A 17,968-nucleotide genomic window follows, 5' to 3' on the forward strand; every position below is an offset into this window, starting at 1 on the left:
CGGTAGGCTATTGCAGAAAATACGGAAGTATGGGATTGAAGGTGATTTAGCGGTTTGGATCAGTAATTGGCTAGCTGAAAGAAGACAGAGGGTGGTGGTTGATGGCAAATGTTCATCCTGGAGTTCAGTTACTAGTGGTGTACCGCAAGGATCTATTTTGGGGCCACTGCTATTTGTCATTTTTATAAATGACCTGGAAGACGGTGTAGAAGGATGGGTTAGTAAATTTGCAGATGACACGAAGGTCGGTGGAGTTGTGGATAGTGCTGAAGGATGTTATAGGTTACAGAGGGACATAGATAAGCTGCAGAGCTGGGCTGAGAGGTGGCAGATGGAGTTTAATGCGGAAAAGTGTGAGGTGGTTCACTTTGGAAGGAGTAACAGGAATGTATAGTACTGGGGTAATGGCAAGATTCTTGGTAGTGTCGATGAACAGAGAAATCTCGGCATCCAGGTACATAAATCCCTGAAAGTTGTCACCCAGGTTAATAGGTCTGTTAAGAAGGCATATGGTGTGCTAGCCTTTATCAGTAGGGGATTGAGTTTCGGAGCCACGAGGTCATGCTGCAGCTGTACAAAACTCTGGTGGGGCGCACCTGGAGTACTGCGTGCAGTTCTGGTCACCACATTATAGGAAGGATGTGGAAGCTTTGGAAAGGGTTCAGAGAAGATTTACTAGGATGTTGCCTGGTATGGAGGGAAGGTCTTATGAGGAAAGGCTTAGGGACTTGAGGTTGTTTTCGTTAGAGAGCAGAAGGCTGAGAGGTGACTTAATAGAGACATATAAGATAGTCAGAGGGTTAGATAGGGTGGACAGTGAGAGTCTTTTTCCTCTGATGGTGATGACCAACACGAGGGGACATAGCTTTAAATTGAGGGGTGGTAGATATAGGACAGATGTCAGAGGCAGTTTCTTTACTCAGAGAGTAGTAGGGGTGTGGAATGCCCTGCCTGCAACAGTAGTAGACGCGCCAACTTTAAGGGCATTTAAGTGGTCACTGGATAGACATATGGATGAAAATGGAATAGTGTAGGTCAGATAGGCTTCAGATGGTTTCACAGGTCGGCGCAACATCGAGGGCCGAAGGGCCCGTACTGCGCTGTAATGTTCTATGTTCTATTTGGTCATTTTTGTTATTCTATTTGTGGAGGTTTGCTGAATGCAAATTAGCTCCATGTTTACTACTTTTCAACAGTGACTACACCTCAAAAAGTACTATGTCAAAGTAAGTCTTTCTTTTTACAAGGACTTATAGAATGTGGGCAGTATGGTGGCGCAGTGGTTAGCACTGTTGCCTCACAGCACCAGGGACTTGCTCTAGCCTTGGGTCACTGTCTGTGTGGAGTCTGCACGTTCTCCCCGTGTCTGCGTGGGTTTCCTCCGGGTGCTCCGGTTTCCTCCCACAGTCCAAAGGTGTGCAGGTTAGGTAGATTGGCCATGCTAAATTGCCCCTTAGTGTCCAAAAATGTGCAGGGTAGGTGGGGTTACAAGGATAGGATGGGAGTGTGGGCCTAGGTAGGGGGCTCTTTCGGAGGTTGGTGCAGACTCGATGGGTTGAATGGTCTCTTTCTGCACTGTAGAGATTCTGTGATTATTGATAAATGTCACAGGAAGAATCGAGGTGCAAAAGGCATCAGGTAAGTCCTGACCCTCCCCTCCCCCTCCCCTGCCCAGGTACCACAATTGAAACGTGATAAAAATCATGCACCTTGAGTGACATGTTACAAACTTGTGCCCGTTTCATGCCTGTTGCTTTGTGGACAATGGACCATCCACGATTAAAGGAAGGCTCCATGGGGTAGGTCATACAACTAGACAAAGAACAGAAAAATATTCAAAAGGGTGATACCGGAACCATGAGATGACAACTGTCAGCAGAGAGTGAACAGGCTGGGGTTCTTCTGTCTAGAAAAGGGAGGCGTGAGGGGTGACCTGACGGAGGTCTTTAACATTATGAAAGCAGTTTCTAGTAAAAATGTAGAGATGTTGTTTTTGTTTGTGAAGGTAGATAAAACTAGGTTCCATAAATATAAGACAGTCACTAATAACTCCAATAGGGTATTTTGGAAAACGTTCTTCACCTAGAGAGTGGTGAGAATGGGGAACTCACTGCAACGGGGAAGGTTCCAATGAATATGACAGAAGCATTTAAGGTGTTATTAGATAAATAGTCATTTGGTAGTACAGAACTTGAGTATTGCTGAAAAAAATGTCATGTTGAATCTTTTTGTCCTGCACTCAACAGGACACTTCACAAGATGTATGGGGAAAACAACAATTTATACTGTATGAGAAGAGAGCGCTGATTGGTTGGCAAGTAGGCTCTGATTGGGAGAGACACTGCCATGGAGAATGCACTAGGTGACTGACAATCAATTGCCAAGCATTATTTGAAATTTAAACCAGGCAGCTTGACCCCGATTCGTCAAGGCACTGCCCTGATGATTCAGTCAACGATTGACTGTCAATTATTTTGTTTAGCTCAAACAGGTGCAATGTGTGTACATGTATTACAAAATGAATGACAGGGCACTAGGAAATACAGAGGACCAGAGGGACCTTGGTCTGCATGTCCATAGGTCCCTGAAGGCAGCAGGGCAGGTAGATAAGGTGGTTAAGGCCTATGGGACCCTTGACTTTATTGCCCAGGCAGAATATAAGAGCAGGGAGGTTATGATGGGGCTGTATAAAATGCTCATTAGGCAACAAATAAGAGCACTGTGTGCAGTTCTGGTCACCACACTATAGGAAATATGTGATTGCATGAGAAAGGGTGCAGAGGAGATTCACAAGGACGTTGCCTGGGCCGGAGCATTTCATATGAAGAGGCTGGTTAGGCTGGGGTTGTACTCCTTAGAGCAGAGAAGGCTGAGAGGGAACCTGATTGTGGTGTATAAAATTATAAAGGACATAGACAGGGAGATAGGAAGAAACTTTTTCCATTAGTAGAGGGGTCAATAACCAGGGGAATTGGATTTAAGGTTGGGGCAGGAGATTTAGAGATTTGAGGAAAAACGTTTTCACCGAGGGTGGTGGGAATCTGGAACTCACTGACTGAAGGGTTGTCGAGGCAGGAACCCTCACAACATTTGAGAAGCATTTAGATGAACACTTAAAACGCCATAGCACACACAAGAGTACGGACCAACTGCTGGAAAATGGAATTAGGATAGGTGCTTGATAGCCACAGACACGATGGGCCGAAGGGCCTTTCAGTCTGCAAACAACAGGGCACTGTATGTTAACATATGTAGCTTCCAGTACACACAAACGCCCCACACTGAGGACCAGACTGACAATATATTGGTCTTCGGTGCAATTCTTGGCACACTGAAGATTATTTTGCAAATGTTGACCAATCATGGAATCACATCTAACGTTGGACACTGTGTTTTGAATTTTGAAAGCGCCGGCTGGTTGGGTACGGCCTGTACCTTGGCCGTTGTGAACAGCTGGGACATGTTGTTTGATACGATCCAACTGTCTTTGGGACGTATGACCTACATACCATATCACACAAGCACTGAAGTTCATACACCACATTACTCCTTTGTGTGGTAGGTAGAAAGTCTTTTTGATTTGTTGGTAGCATCCTGTTAGTGGTACATATCACGTGTGCTGCTACTTCATAGTAGCAGCCTGAAACTAGATTCATCTGTTGCTCAAATGTTACTGGCCCTTACTGGGTAATCTGAGGTAGACTGGGCACTTTTCAGGGCGAAACATGACAGCCTTCAGTCTGTTCATGATGTGGAGATGCCGGCGTTGGACTGGGGTGAGCACAGTAAGAAGTCTTACAACACCAGATTAAAGACCAACAGGTTTGTTTCAAACACGAGCTTTCGGAGCGCTGCTCCTTCCTCAGGTGAATCTGTGTTTCAGCTAAACAAAATTCCTCAGTGCTCCGAAAGCTTGTGTTTGAAACAAACCTTTAATCTGGTGTTGTAAGACTTCTTACTTCGGTCTGTTCATGAGATTGCCCAAAGCACAGTGCAAAACAATCTCATCAGGGTACAACATATGCCTCGTTTCAGCAGCAAGTTTACATGGCAAGCAAATGAGTTTGGTCCTGATTTACAAGGTTGCCGATAAGACCAATTTTATAGTGCGTGGGTCTGTAAGAATCCCAACGGGTATGTTGACCAGTTGGTGTAGGCGGTGGTGAAGAACCCTTTACAGCATTTTCCACCGGCACATCACGGAAGGGGAGTTAGTTTAGCTGCGTCCATTTCAGATATGAATTGGATTGCAGGATGGAGCCCATTCAGACATTTAAAGGAATTTATTGTATGCAGTGAAGGATTTAAACATCGTCCACATATCTGGAAATAAGTGAGGAAGTTAGGTGAGTACAGGAGGCTGAAAAGCAGTTATGGTGATAGTTTCAGCAAGGTATGGAGAGGATTGAGGTCTGGTGTCCGAGGTGTACCTTGTTGTTTGATGACAGTGAAGTCATTAATGGGGATTGTTACAACCTACTTCACCCATTCATGATGTCACAGAAGAAGGTGGAGCGGGGGGGGGGGGGGGGATCGAGAGCGTTCGTCACCCCCCGAAAAAAAGATGTCACATTTACAAGATGGCAATAAAGGGTAACAGAGTGACTGAGGTAAGTGTCCACGTTATGGGGGAAATTGGGTAAAATATGCAACGCATACACGTTTGTATCAGAGCTCTCCCGAAAGCTCAATGGCAATATAGGAACAGGAGATAGGCCATTCAGCTCCTTTTATCCAGTCACTTAGATCAAAAGATCATAGAATGGTCACTGCAACATAGGGGCCATTCGGCCCATCTCAACTGTGCTGGCTCTCTGTCAAAGAGCAGCTGACCCAGTCCCACTCCTCCACCATTTCCCTGTGGCAGCCGGATCTTTTCTATCCAGGTAACTAGCCAGTTGATCGACTGATCCTGCCTCCTCCACCCTCTCACACAGTGTATTCCGGATCCTAACCACTCGCTGCGTGAAGGACGTTTCTCTCCCTCCCCCACCCCTTTGTCACCGTTGCTTCTTTACATCTCCTTAAATCGATCTCCTCTGGTTCTTAATTCCTCCACTAGCGGGAACAATTTCTCCCCAATTCCCCTGTCCAGAGCCCTGATCATTTTGAACGCCTCAATCAAAACCCCTCTAAATCTTCAGGCCCAGCTTCTCCAATCTATCTGCAGAACTTAAGTTCTCTATCCCTGCAACATCATCTGCATCTTAACTCCCTCCATCCAGCTTCATTCCCCATCCCTCATTTGACAAAATTCTGTCAATCTCCCTTTTGAAGTTCTCAATGGACTCCCATTGAATAATAGAAAATAAGAGCAGGAGTTGGCCATTTGGCCCTTCGAGCCTGCTGCCGATCAACACGATCATGATTGATCCTCTATCCTTAACGCCATACTCCCACGCTCTCCTCATACTCTTTTGACACCCTTAGAAATCTCTATTTCCTTCTTAAATACATTCAGTGACTTGTCTTCCACAGCCTTCTGTGGTAAGAGAATTACACAGATTCACCACCCTGAGTGAAGAAGTTTCTTCTCATCTCAGTCCGAAATGGCCTACCCCCTACCTGAGACTGCGATCTCTTGTTCTGTACCCTGCAGCCAGAAGAAACAACATCCTGCACCCAGTCTGTCAGAATTATATACATTTCAATGTGGTCCGCTTTCATTCTTCTAAATTTCAGTGAATGCAGGCCTAGTTGACCCAATCTCTCCTCGCACGATAATCCTGCTGTCCCAGGAATCTGTCTGGCGAACCTTTCTGCACTCCCTCTGTGGCAACTATTTCCTTTCTCAGATAAGTGGACCAAAATTGCACACAATACTCCAGGCCCTGTACAGCTGCAATTAGACATCCTTGCTCCTGTACTCAAGTCCTCTTGCAATGATGGTCAACATACCATTTGCCTTCCTAATGTACCTGCATGCTTGCTTTCAATGACTGGTGTACAAGTCTGCCCAGTCTTTTGGAATGGGGGAGGGGTAAGAGTTCCAGGTTTCTAAAACCCTTTGCATGACAAAGTGCTTCTCAACATCATCCCTGAATGATCCGTGCTAATTTTAAGTTTTTTTTTCCAACCCAAATCTATGGACTGGATGATCGAATGCCTACTTCTGCTCACATATCTTATAGTCTAATAAAGCCCAGCATATTGTATACTTTATTAACCATTCTCTCTCAATCTGTCCTGCCAGGAGGCCATTCGGTCCATTGAGTCTGAAAGAGCACCCTACCGATGCCTGCACTCCCACCCTATCATCGTAACCCTGCAACCCCACCTAATCCACACATCTCTGGACTCCAAGGGCAAATTTTATCATGGCCAAACCACCTAATCCGCACACCTTTGGACTGTGGGAGGAAACAGGAGCACCCGGAGGAAACCCAGGCAGACACGGTGCAAACTGCACACAGTCAACCAATGCGGGACCTTGGCGCAGTGAGACAGCGGTGCTGGAAAAGGCCCGGAGAGGGGCATTCTGAATCCAATAGGACTCCACTCCGGATCTGGTTCAACCAGTTGTGTCGGGCAAGAGCCTCGAGTAAGCACCTGGGCAAAAGCCTCGCTGCTTTGACTCAATGTAATTTTTTTCTTGACCCCTTTTCTGAGGGCCAGGGGCAGACTCCTTTGGGCAGCGGCCTGCTGGCGGAGCCTGTCCCGGACATTCCCGAGTGGAAGCGGAAACAGCCGAGTGGATGAGTTGGGGGGGGGGGGGAGAAATGGACAGAGCTCGCAACCGGAAGTTGCCGAGCGCTGAAGGCGGATGGGAGGAGAGGAATCAGAAATAGCCGAGCGCCTTCGGGAGGTGGGAGACGGGGAGAGGAACCGGAAATAGCCGAGCGCCTTCGGGAGGTGGGAGAAGGGGAGAGGAACCGGAAATAGCCGAGTGTCGGGGATCCATCTGCTCGTCCCACCCCCGCCTCCCGGATGAGATGAAGAAGCCGCCGCCCGGCCCCAGCAGCCTGTAGATCGGACAGCGCCGCCGAGCCAGCGAACTGGGTGCGATAACCTCCGCCATTCTGTAAATATCCCTTCCTTCTCCACCGTTCCCGGTCGCTGCTGGGGGAGCTAGGCCTCAGCCTCTTACCCCACCTCGGGCTAGAGTAGATGCGGTAGCCCGGGCAAGGAGCTCGCTTCGCCGGAGAGGGGAGGCTGAAGCCACCTGTAAACATTGCCTTCAGATGATGGTTTTACACAGAGGCAGTCTGCCCGATTTTATCGGGCGACATGCAAGCTGGGATCTGATTATTGTTAAATTGACATTAATCACCCTCCAGGGACTTTTACTGAAACGTGAATCGTTCTTAATTCCTCATACTTTTGGGAAGTCGAAGCCAACCGACACCTACCAAGGCAGGACTGCACTGTGAGAGAGAGGGTCAGTACTGGGGGAGTGCTGCATTGTCAAATGGTCAGTACTGAGGGAGTGCTGCACTGTCAGAGAGTCAGTACTGAGGGAGAGCTGCACTGTCAGGGTCAGTACTGAGGGAGAGCTGCACTGTCAGAGGGTCAGTACTGGGGGAGAGCTGCACTGTCAGAGGGTCAGTACTGGGGGAGTGCTGCATTGTCAGGGTCAGTACTGAGGGAGTGCTGCACTGTCAGAGGGTCAGTACTGACGGAGAGCTGCACTGTCAGAGGGTCAGTACTGAGGGAGTGCTGCACTGTCAGAGGGTCAGTACTCAGGGAGTGCTGCACACACAGAGGGTCAGTACTGAAGGAGTGCTGCACTGTCAGAGGGTCAGTACTGACGGAGAGCTGCACTGTCAGAGGGTCAGTACTGAGGGAGTGCTGCACTGTCAGAGGGTCGGTACTGAGGGAGTGCTGCACTGTCAGAGAGTCAGTACTGAGGGAGTGCTGCACTGTCAGGGTCAGTACTGTGGGAGTGCTGCACTGTCAGAGGGTCAGTACCGAGGGAGTGCTGTGCTGTCAGAGGGTCAGTGCTGAGGGAGTTCTGCACTGTCAGAGGGTCAGTACTGAGGGAGTGCTGCACTGTCAGAGGGTCAGTACTGGGGGAGTGCTGCACTGTCAGGGTCAGTACCGAGGGAGTGCTGCACTGTCAGAGGGTCAGTACTGAGGGAGTGCTGCACTGTCAGAGGGTCAGTGCTGAGGGAGTGCTGCACTGTCAGAGGGTCAGTACTGAGGGAGTGCTGAACTGTCAGAGGGTCAGTACTGAGGGAGTTCTGCACTGCCAGAGGGTCAGTACTGAGGGAGTGCTGCACTGTCAGAGGGTCAGCACTGAGGGACGAGCACTGCACTATCAGAGGTCCTGCACTGAGGGGGTGCTGCACTGTCAGCAGGCCAGCACTGGGGGAGCGGTGTGCTGTCAGTGGGTCAGTACTAAGGGAGTGCTGAACTGTCAGAGGGTCAGTACTGAGGGAGTTCTGCACTGTCAGAGGGTCAGCACTGAGGGAGTGCTGAACTGTCAGAGGGTCAGTACTGAGAGAGACTCCGCTGCACTATCAGAGGGTCAGTACTGAGGGACTGCTGCACTATCAGAGGTCCTGCACTGAGGGGGTGCTGCACTGTCAGCAGGCCAGCACTGGGGGAGCGGTGTGCTGTCAGTGGGTCAGTACTAAGGGAGTGCTGTACTGTCAAGTCTTGACAGGTATTCAACTCTCAATCAACATGACAGGAAAACAGATTGTTTGGTCGTTGTCACACCTGTTTGTGGAGATTGCTATGTGCAATGTGGCTGCCATATTTCCTGCAACACAACTGTTATTGCACTTTAATTGTATTTAACTGGCTGCAAAGTATATCAGCACATCCTGATGTTGTAAAAGATGCTGTTTTCCCCAAATCTGAAACAATTCTATTGGATATGTACTTGAAATGCAAACACTGACAGGGCTGATGGGAAAGAACAGGATAGGTGGGTTGAGGATGTATGGTGAGATCTTTAATGGAGCCGGGACCAAACGCCATCAGCTCCTTTGTCAATGATCCACCATCCAGATGTGAGGATGTTTGCTTCAGTGATCAGTTCCATTGATAACTCTTCAGAGACTGAAGCAGTCCGTGCCTACAGGCAGCCAGGCCTGGAGAACGTCCATGCTTGGGCTGAAGAGTGGCAGGTGACATTCATACCATAGATGATTCCGGTAATGAGGTCTAACTCTCTCTCCTTGACTTCCAAACAGCATTACCATCATCACCTCCCCCATCATCAACATCCTGGGGATCACCATTAAACCAGAAACTCAACTGGACCCGTTGCTATATAAATGACTTAGCTATTTGAGCAGATCAGAGGGTGGGTATCGTATTGTAAGCAGCTCACCTGAACATCACTGTACAGAGCCCAAGCCAGCATGTCCTCAGCATTTGATAGAAGTGTCCACCTAGATATTGTGCTGGAGTGAGGCTCAAACCCACAGCCTTTTGATGTCTGAGATGAGAATTACAGAGCCACTAGCGACGGAGTCAATCCTCGAGGATTGGGCTTCCAATGCATAGCAGTCTGTTTGATTGACACCTCATCTGATCAGCCATTCGCTCTGCCAGAGGTGTACTACAGGGGCAGTGTGCACCAGCTTCAGTGTAGTCACCAAACCCTCTTTGACAACAACTCCCAAACCCCCATGGCCTCCATTGCCTAGAAGAATAGGGTAGCTTTGTCAGAGTGCCATCATACCAATTCCCCTCTGAGTCTCACTTTATCCTATGGAGAACATTTATCACTGCTCCTTCATTGTCACATGATCATAATCTTTGGCTTCCGATCAAACAGTGCAGTGAGAGCATTGGTACAATTTCTGAAGAGACCATAAACTTTTAAACAAAGGTTCAAACTAGTTAAAAGAATTATAAGGAAATAAATCATTAAAATATTTACTGTAACATATGACTGGAAAAAATACTATTCGCTCAACACTATTTTCTTTTTGGAGGCAACTTGTGCTTTAAACTACAAAAAGTTGGATTTGCATTCCTTAGTCCACAGTTGCTCCCAGTTTGCAGTGGGTTCCTGTATCCCTGTTTCACCAAGCTATACCTTTGTATGACTGTCTCCATGTCTTTCCCCTGGCTTTTGGAGAGAACTGGCTGTTTATTGACAGTGATTTGTAGGGAAGCCTGTAACCTGATCTCAAAATGGTTTCCTCTGTCCTCTTCCCCCGTGGCACTGTGAAACACATTATCCTGTATCTAGGTAGAAATGCTCATTTGTTATCTTTGTCCTTAACTCCCTTTCATCCTAAAAGTAAACGGGCAGTTTGCAGAACAACCTTTTATAACCTGGTACATGCAATGCCGTGCACCTTCTTCTCAGTAAAACAGTCCAAACCTACCGATCTCTAACAGTCAAGCTATCCAGGCTTACTGTTGGATAAATTGCGAAACAGGTCGAATGCAGACCCGCCCCTTAATTTACCTTGAATTTAAACCTAGAGTCCCAACATAATATATTATAAACATCATTATAACAGTATCCACCACATGGACTGGATTGATTCACGGAGAAGGCTCATTACCAACTTTTAAAGGGGTGGATAATATATGGTGGCCTTGCCAGTGACACCCTCCTCCCAAGAATAGGCTTAAAACAAGCCCATAGGCTGCAGATTTAATAAGTGAAGACACAGTGTTAACATAGAGGTAATGCTAAAAGTGCATAAATCATCGGTCCAACTAGACCTTTCTTAATGGCCCCACCTTAGAAAAGATGTCGAGGTGATGGGGAGAAAACGCCGGGGTTAAGAAGGCTGACATGAGCGGTGAGAGGATTTATTTATGAGGGAAGACGAATGAAACTGATTCTATTCCTGAGCAGGAAGGTCGATGAGCACGTCTGATGAGACATTCAGAATGTTGAGATGTTTTGATGAGGTGGATTTCCTATCTTCACACTCTTCATAGAATCCCTACAGTTCAGAAGGAGGCCATTTGGCCCAACACGTCTGCGCCGACCGTCTGAAAGAGCACACTACCTATTCCCACTCTCCCGCCCTATCCCCATAACCCTGTAACCCCACCTAATGTGCACATTTTTGGATCATTGGGGCAATTTATATGAATCCTTCACCTGAGGAAGGAGCTGTGCTCCAGAAACTAGTGATTCGAAACAAACCTGTTGGTCTTTGACCTGGTGTTGTAACACTTACCATGTTTGGACTGTGGGAGGAAACCGGAGCACCTGGAGGAAACCCATGCAGACACTGGGAGAACACTGGGAGACCCAGACAGTCACCCTCCTCCACAGGACGGTGTGAAGCAGTACAAGTGTTGCTGGTTGATTCATAATCTGACAGCCTTTAGGTGGTGCATCCTATTGGATGGAAGTATTTTCATAGGGACCCAAGACCCACACACTGAGGGAATGAAAATCACTTCTTGTCACAAGTAGGCTTCAAATGAAGTTACTGTGAAAAGTCCCTAGTCTCCACATTCTGATGCCTGTTTGGGGAGGTTGGTACGGGAATTGAACCCACGCTGCTGGCCTGCCTTGGTCTGCTTTAAAAGCCAGCGATTTAGCCCTGTACTGCAGCCTGCGGCATGGGGGACGGATGTAGCGGACAATTATCCAGTTACACATGTTAATTCAAGATTAGGAGCACAAGCTCCGTTTTTTGATCGATCGATTAGGAAAAGCTATTTCCCCTGCTTGTGCGCCTGTGAATTGATATGTAGAGATTAAAGATGGCCAGCAAAATATTGAAGGGAAAGACTACATAGGCTCAACAGCGCTTTCTCAACCATGCTTGGGGTAAAGTAGTTTCACCTGAATTCTTTATTGGATGTATTATTGACTCCCATTTTGTTGACCTAAGTTTTGAATAAAAACCTCTTCCCTCCATTGAGTCTTATCAATTCCCTTCACGATTTACGGGGCTGTTTAGCTCACTGGGCTAAATCGCTGGCTTTGAAAGCAGACTAAAGCAGGCCAGCAGCACGGCTCAATTCCCGTAACAGCCTCCCCGAACAGGCGCTGGAATGTGGCGACTAGGGGCTTTTCACAGTAACTTCATTTGAAGCCTACTTGTGACAATAAGCAATTTTCATTTTTCATTTTCATTTGAAAGACCTTATTAGGCCACCCCGCGACCTTGCGATTTGCAGAGTGAGGTGCCAAAGCCTTTCCTATTGGGTATAAATTCTAAGTTCCTGCATCTTCCTGGTTATTAGCCTTGCATCTTCTTTGTTATTTTCAAATTGTAGTCGCTGTTGTGATGCAGGAAAGACAGCAGTTAATGTGTGCACAAACAGCAATGTGATAATGACCAGATTGTCTGTCTGATTTAGTGGCATTGATTGAGGGGATTGCTATTGGACTGGACACTGCTGTTCTTCCATGAAATAGTGCCGTGGGATTTTCTGCACCTACTGGAGCCGGTTGATGAGGGCTGGGTGTAATGCCTCATCTGCAAGAGTGTGTGTCGGCCTTTATTTTTGCGCCCTGTAGTAGGGGACCTCCTGACTCGAGAGGCATGAGTGCTACCAACTGAGTCACGGGCTGTCACTCAAGTCTTTATCTGTCTTTAACAGATAAACAGAGTTTATCTGTTCTTCGTCACCAACATTCCCCTCTTGGGTGTTGCATGGTGCAACAATCAACTCTGCACGGCAAAATTCAAAAAGCAGATCTTCCTCAGTGAGGGAACTTTAGAGGCAATGTTGTCCCATCATTTTGCTGCCGGGGGTGGGAGTCGGCTTGCTTGTGTGCAAGCTGTCCGCTGTACTACAACAATGTGACTGTAAATCGCCTTGGACCATCCTGGGCTCGGGACAGATGCCTTGCAAGTCCTCCTCATCGTTGCGTCTTGCACACATCCTGTCTGGGATGGGGAAGAGCATTGCCTGTTGACAGCTCTGTTGCGGAAGAGCAGGATTTGGGACAGGGACTGAACCGCATTGTAAACGTGGGTGGGGACAGGACATCGGGTTACTCCCTGTTGCAGCTGAGGTGTTGACCACATTGATAGGAAGGTTCTACCTACAGGTGTTCAGATTTCTCCCCTGTGTTCAGTCCTCAGCACAGTGCCTCATGAAAGATTGATTGACCTTGGAGTTAAACTACAAAGGCAGGTTCCATTCCCAAGACTGCAGGAGGTTAAGATTTTTGAGCTACTTGTGATAATTCAAGGATTAGATAGGGTAGATACAGAAAACTATTTTTTCTGGTGGGAGAGTTCCGGACAAGAGGATAGCATCTTCAAACTGGAGGTAGGCAATTCAGGGTGATGTCAGAAAGGCAATTGGAAAATTTCCAAAATCAAGATCCATGCTGGGTCAGGGCTACTAAGGGATTATGGAACCAAGGTGGGTAGAGAGAGTTAAGATAAGAACCATGTTTGATTGAACGGTGGTGGAATCGGACTGAGGGGCTGAATGGCCTCTTGCTGTTCCCAAGAGAGCGTAAAGCAACTGAATTCCGCCATCTCAGTCAGCACAACCCAACTGTGGAGGGAAAAGAAGGGAATGGGCTGGGCCTACCAGGTACCTTTGGGCAGTCTGACCATTTGCGATGACGTGGGAGGAAACCGGGGCACCCGGAGGAAACCCGCACAGACATTGGGAGATTGTGCAAACTCCTCACAGACAGTCGACCTTGACCAGAGGACGGTGAGAAGCAGTACAAGTGTTGCTGGCTGATTTATAATCTGACAGCCTTTAGGTGGTGCATCCAATTGGGCGGAAGGATTTTCATAGGAACCCAAGACCCATACACTAAGGGAAGCCTGCGGTATGGGGTACGGTCATGGCGGACAGCCCCAGACACAATTATCCAGTTACGCATGTTAATTCAAGGTTCTTTATTGGAGGTATTGGCGACTCCCAGTGTGAAGATATGAAAACCGCCTCATCAAAACATCTCAACATTCTGAATATCTCTCATCAACCTTCCCTGCTCAGGAATGATTGAATTTTATGTTCAGTTTGAGGGAGGGAAGAGTGCGTCCAAGACTGGCATTGTAAACTTAAATAAGGGCAATTATGAGGACATGAAAGCAGAGCTAGCTAAAGTAAACTGGCAAATGTACTTAAAGGGATACATCAATAGAGGTTCAGACATTTCAGAATGCACAGAAAAGAGACCATCCAAAATGAACATACGCACATACAAATTAGAAGCAGGAGTAGGCCATTTGGCTGCGTGAGCCTATTCCCCCATTCAATAAGATTCTGACTGATCTGATTATAACCTCAACCCCACATTTCTATCCATCACCTCCCCCTTGGAATTTTTCTTTCTCATTAAGGTTAAATGAGTGGGTGAAACTGTGGCAAATTGAGTATAATGTGGACAAGAATAACAAATAAGTTTATTATCTAAATGTTTGATTGCAAAGGGATCTGGGTGTCCTAGCGCATGAATCACACAAGGCTAGCATACAGGTACAGCAATTAATTAGCAAACCTAAAGGAATGCTACCATTTATTGTGAGGGGAGTTGATTACAACAGTAGAGAGGTTATGCCTCAGTTGTACAGGGCACGACTGAGACCACATCTGGAGTATTGTATACAGTATTGACCTCCCATGTGTTAGAAGCAGTTCAGAGAAGGTTTACCAGACGAATACCACAAATGGGCGGGTTGTCTTAGGAGGAATGGTTGGGCTGGCTGAGCTTGTATTCACTGGAGTTTAGAAGAGTAAGAGGCAACTTGATTCAAATGTACGAGACCCTGAGGGGATATCGACCGGGTGGATGTGGAGATGATGTTTCCTCTTGTGGGAGAATCCATAACTGGGGGTCACTTTAAAAATAAGGGGGCGCTCATTTACGACCGGGATGAGGGAATTTTCCTCTGAGCGTTGTGTGTCTCGGGAACTCTTCCTCAAACGCAGTGGAAACAGAGTCTGAATATTTTTAAGACAGAGGTGGGTAGGTTCTTGATTAACGAGGGTGTTGGAGGTTATCGAGGGTGGGAAGGAACATGGAGGGAAGTTGATGTTACAATCAGGTCCGCCAGGATCTTATTGAATGGCGGAGCAAGCTAGTGGGGCCGAGTGGCCTAGTCCTGTTTCTAATTTGCATGTTTGTATGAAGATTAAAGTCTTCAGTAATGGACCGTGCGCTTCACCGCAAACTTCAACTTGGTTTTTTTTCTGCCTCCCTCTCCCCACAACAGGTACAGCTTGGGCTCTGGAAAAGGCACTTCTCCATGGAGCCAGGGATGTTTCAGGTGGAGTTCCCGAACTTCGGCAACAACCTGCTGAGGAAGCTAAACCAGCAGCGGATGGAGGGCAAGCTGTGCGACATCACCATCCACCTGCAGGGCCAGATGTTCAGGGCCCACCGGGCTGTGTTGGCAGCCTCCTCTCCGTACTTCCATGACCAGGTGCTCCTGAAGAACGCCAACCGCATCGTCCTGCCCGGCGTGATGAGCCCAAAGGCCTTTGAGAATGTGCTGGCCTCCTCCTACACTGGCAAGCTCACCATCATGTCGCCAGAGATCGTCAGCTACCTGACAGTGGCCAGCTTTCTCCAGATGTGGCACGTGGTGGACAAGTGTACCGAGCTGCTGAGAGAATGCCAGCCGCCCCCCACACCGGCCCCCAGCCAGAACCAGTCACCCAGCAGCAGTAACTACCTCAGTCCCTGGCACGGGCCCGAGCCAGGGGCAGTGCTGCCTGCCAAGTTTGAGCGGACCGAGGAGGATGAAGTCAAGGTGGAGGGCCACCCGGAGGAGGAGGAGGACGAGGAGGAGGAAGAGGATGAGGATGAAGACGAGGGCCAGAAAGCTCAGGCCTCCCCGGGCCACGAGACGGAACAAGACAACGTCATCAGCAACTCGGTTGAGCGTGAGAAGTTTGGAGGGGAGGGGGCCAGCCGTGAGTGCGAGGCAGGGGCCAGCGATGGCACCGACTGCCCCTACCCGCTGCCCGCCTACAACCAGCCCAGCATTGTGCCGCACAAGCGCTGGGTGTTAGTGAAGACTGGCAAGGTGGAGGATGGGAGGTCACCCGGCAGTGAGGAGGAGCGCCATTTCTTGCTGGCACCTCAGGGCAAGAGGGAGCCAGGGGCCCCGGAGACTTCCGAGCACGAGGGCCCCAACTTCGGTGAGCACTCGCTGACCGAAGAATATGACGAGTTCCCTGAGGACCCCAGCTATGACGAGCCGGTCGACTACTACGGCTCATCGGACGACTTCCACTTCGAGCGACCAGGAGGAGGGAGCCCCAATGGGTCCGTCCTGCAGGGGTCTGGGTTGCCCGGGGAAATCCAGGAGAACGGCGCCTACGGGGTGCTTGGGGAGCCGGGCCCTAGCTCGGGCCAGCCGGCCGCCGGCTCAGACTTTCCCGGCGCTGTCTACAAGCTCTACCCATGCCAGTGCGGCAAGAGCTTTGCCCACAAGAGCCAGCGAGATCGGCACATGAGCATGCACCTCAACGTCCGACCCTTCGGCTGTCCCATCTGCAACAAGAAGTTCAAGATGAAGCACCACCTGATGGGACACATGAAGATCCACACCGGCCACAAACCTTACGAGTGCCACTACTGCGGCAAGAAGTTCATGTGGCGCGACAGCTTCACCCGCCACCGCAACGCCTGCGCCAAACTCTACCATGCCGCGGCTGCTACTGTCCCCATTTCCCTCCCTGACCTCGATGTGCCCTCTGACCTTAGTGTGCCCTCCGACCTTTGACCGGGCAGCCCCTTCCCGCCCCCAACCCCTCACCCCTGGACCTCATCCTCTTCTGGTGAAACGCTGCTCTTGACCCCTTGACCAAAGATGGCACTGAATGACTGAGTCTGGAATGGGGTGATCGTGGGGCAGCTGAGCTTGGGCCAGTGCGATGATGGAGACCAAGGGCGGTTAAGGGCGAGAGGGAGGGGTACGAAGAGCATTACCCCAAGCCTGAGCAGGCCATTTGCAAACAACCAACGGCTGACACAATCCAGCTTTAAACCCATTTACCTTTGAATCCCGCCGAACATTTTTACATGGAATGAGTATTTAAGTATATAAAAATATATATATATATATTTAGATATATATATATTCTATCTATATCTGTAAATTGTGGTGCTGAACACTGAAGTATTTTTTACAGCCGCCTCTGCTTTTGGATGTTTATGAATATTGAACTGGGAAGGCTGGAAATGCTCCACGGGACTGCTCAGTGGTCTGCTTGAGAGAATGAGAGCATCTTGGATTTATGTCTGAGCTGTGTCGGCCTCCAGAGGTCCGAGTCAGATGGCGGGGCCGAGTCTGCCTCCAGAGGTCCGAGCAGGGAAATCAAGGCTGACAATCCCAGTGCCAGTGTGGAGGGAATGCTGCCCTGCTGATTGAGACATTAAACCCAGGACCCCATAATTCTGCCTCGGGTCAGCTGTAAAAAGCTTCCTTCGCTCACCCCCCTCTCCGTGTCCATGGCCAATATTCATCCCTTGGCTACCGTCACTAACACTGATGATCTGGTCATCATCACATTGCTTTGGTGGTACTTGCTGTGTGTGCAACGAATTGACTCGCTGCATTTTCCGACTTCACAACAGTGTTCACTGCGAAAAGTACTCCATTCGTCATAAAGCAACGTGGGTCGTCTGGTTTTAATCTATCTTTTCAGAATTCCAGCATTTCCAGTCTTTTTGCTTTTTATTTTCGTCGTGTTCTTTACTATTTATGTCTTTTTAAAAAAAAAAGTGTTGACTTTTAACTGCTCTCCCTGTGAATAAAGAAAGTGTGGCAACTGACTGGGCCTGGAGTGACCTGCACTCGCTCTTAGCTGATCTTAGCTCAGGTGGCAATAGGGCAGCACGGTGGCACAGTGGGTTAGCCCTGCGGCCTCTCGGCGCCGAGGTCCCAGGTTCGATTCCGGCTCTGGGTCACTGTCCGTGTGGAGTTTGCACATTCTCTCCGTGTTTGCGTGGGTTTCGCCCCCACAACCCAAAGATGTGCAGAGTAGGTGGATTGGCCACGCAAAAAATTGCCCCTTAATTGGAAAAAAATTAATTAGGTACTCTAAATTTAAGAAAAATAAAAGCTCAGGTGGCAATAGGAGCAGTCACTGAAATCATACA

At 48.6% G+C, this 17,968-nt stretch overlaps 2 protein-coding genes across 4 annotated transcripts in view; one reads left to right on the plus strand and one right to left on the minus strand.

Annotated features, from left to right (window-relative positions):
• LOC119976187 (ras/Rap GTPase-activating protein SynGAP-like) overlaps positions 1-17,968 on the minus strand; it is a 506,239-nt gene that overhangs the window by 81,175 nt on the left and 407,096 nt on the right. The gene's annotated exons all lie outside the window — the stretch shown is intronic.
• On the plus strand, positions 4,545-17,641 carry LOC119976188 (zinc finger and BTB domain-containing protein 43-like). Of its 3 annotated transcripts, none has more exons than XM_038816496.1 (2): positions 4,545-4,610; positions 15,072-17,641. In XM_038816496.1, exons 1-2 carry the CDS (start codon positions 4,581-4,583, stop codon positions 16,587-16,589), a joined length of 1,548 nt encoding a protein of 515 aa, XP_038672424.1. In that variant the 5' UTR covers positions 4,545-4,580; the 3' UTR covers positions 16,590-17,641. The 3 variants fall into 3 exon arrangements, with proteins under 3 accessions (XP_038672424.1, XP_038672425.1, XP_038672426.1); XM_038816497.1 differs by lacking the exon at positions 4,545-4,610 and adding an exon at positions 6,800-7,021; XM_038816498.1 differs by lacking the exon at positions 4,545-4,610 and adding an exon at positions 6,800-6,999.

The sequence above is a fragment of the Scyliorhinus canicula genome, chromosome 13, assembly GCF_902713615.1.
Source record: "Scyliorhinus canicula chromosome 13, sScyCan1.1, whole genome shotgun sequence".
In the NCBI taxonomy this organism is placed as follows: domain Eukaryota; kingdom Metazoa; phylum Chordata; class Chondrichthyes; order Carcharhiniformes; family Scyliorhinidae; genus Scyliorhinus; species Scyliorhinus canicula.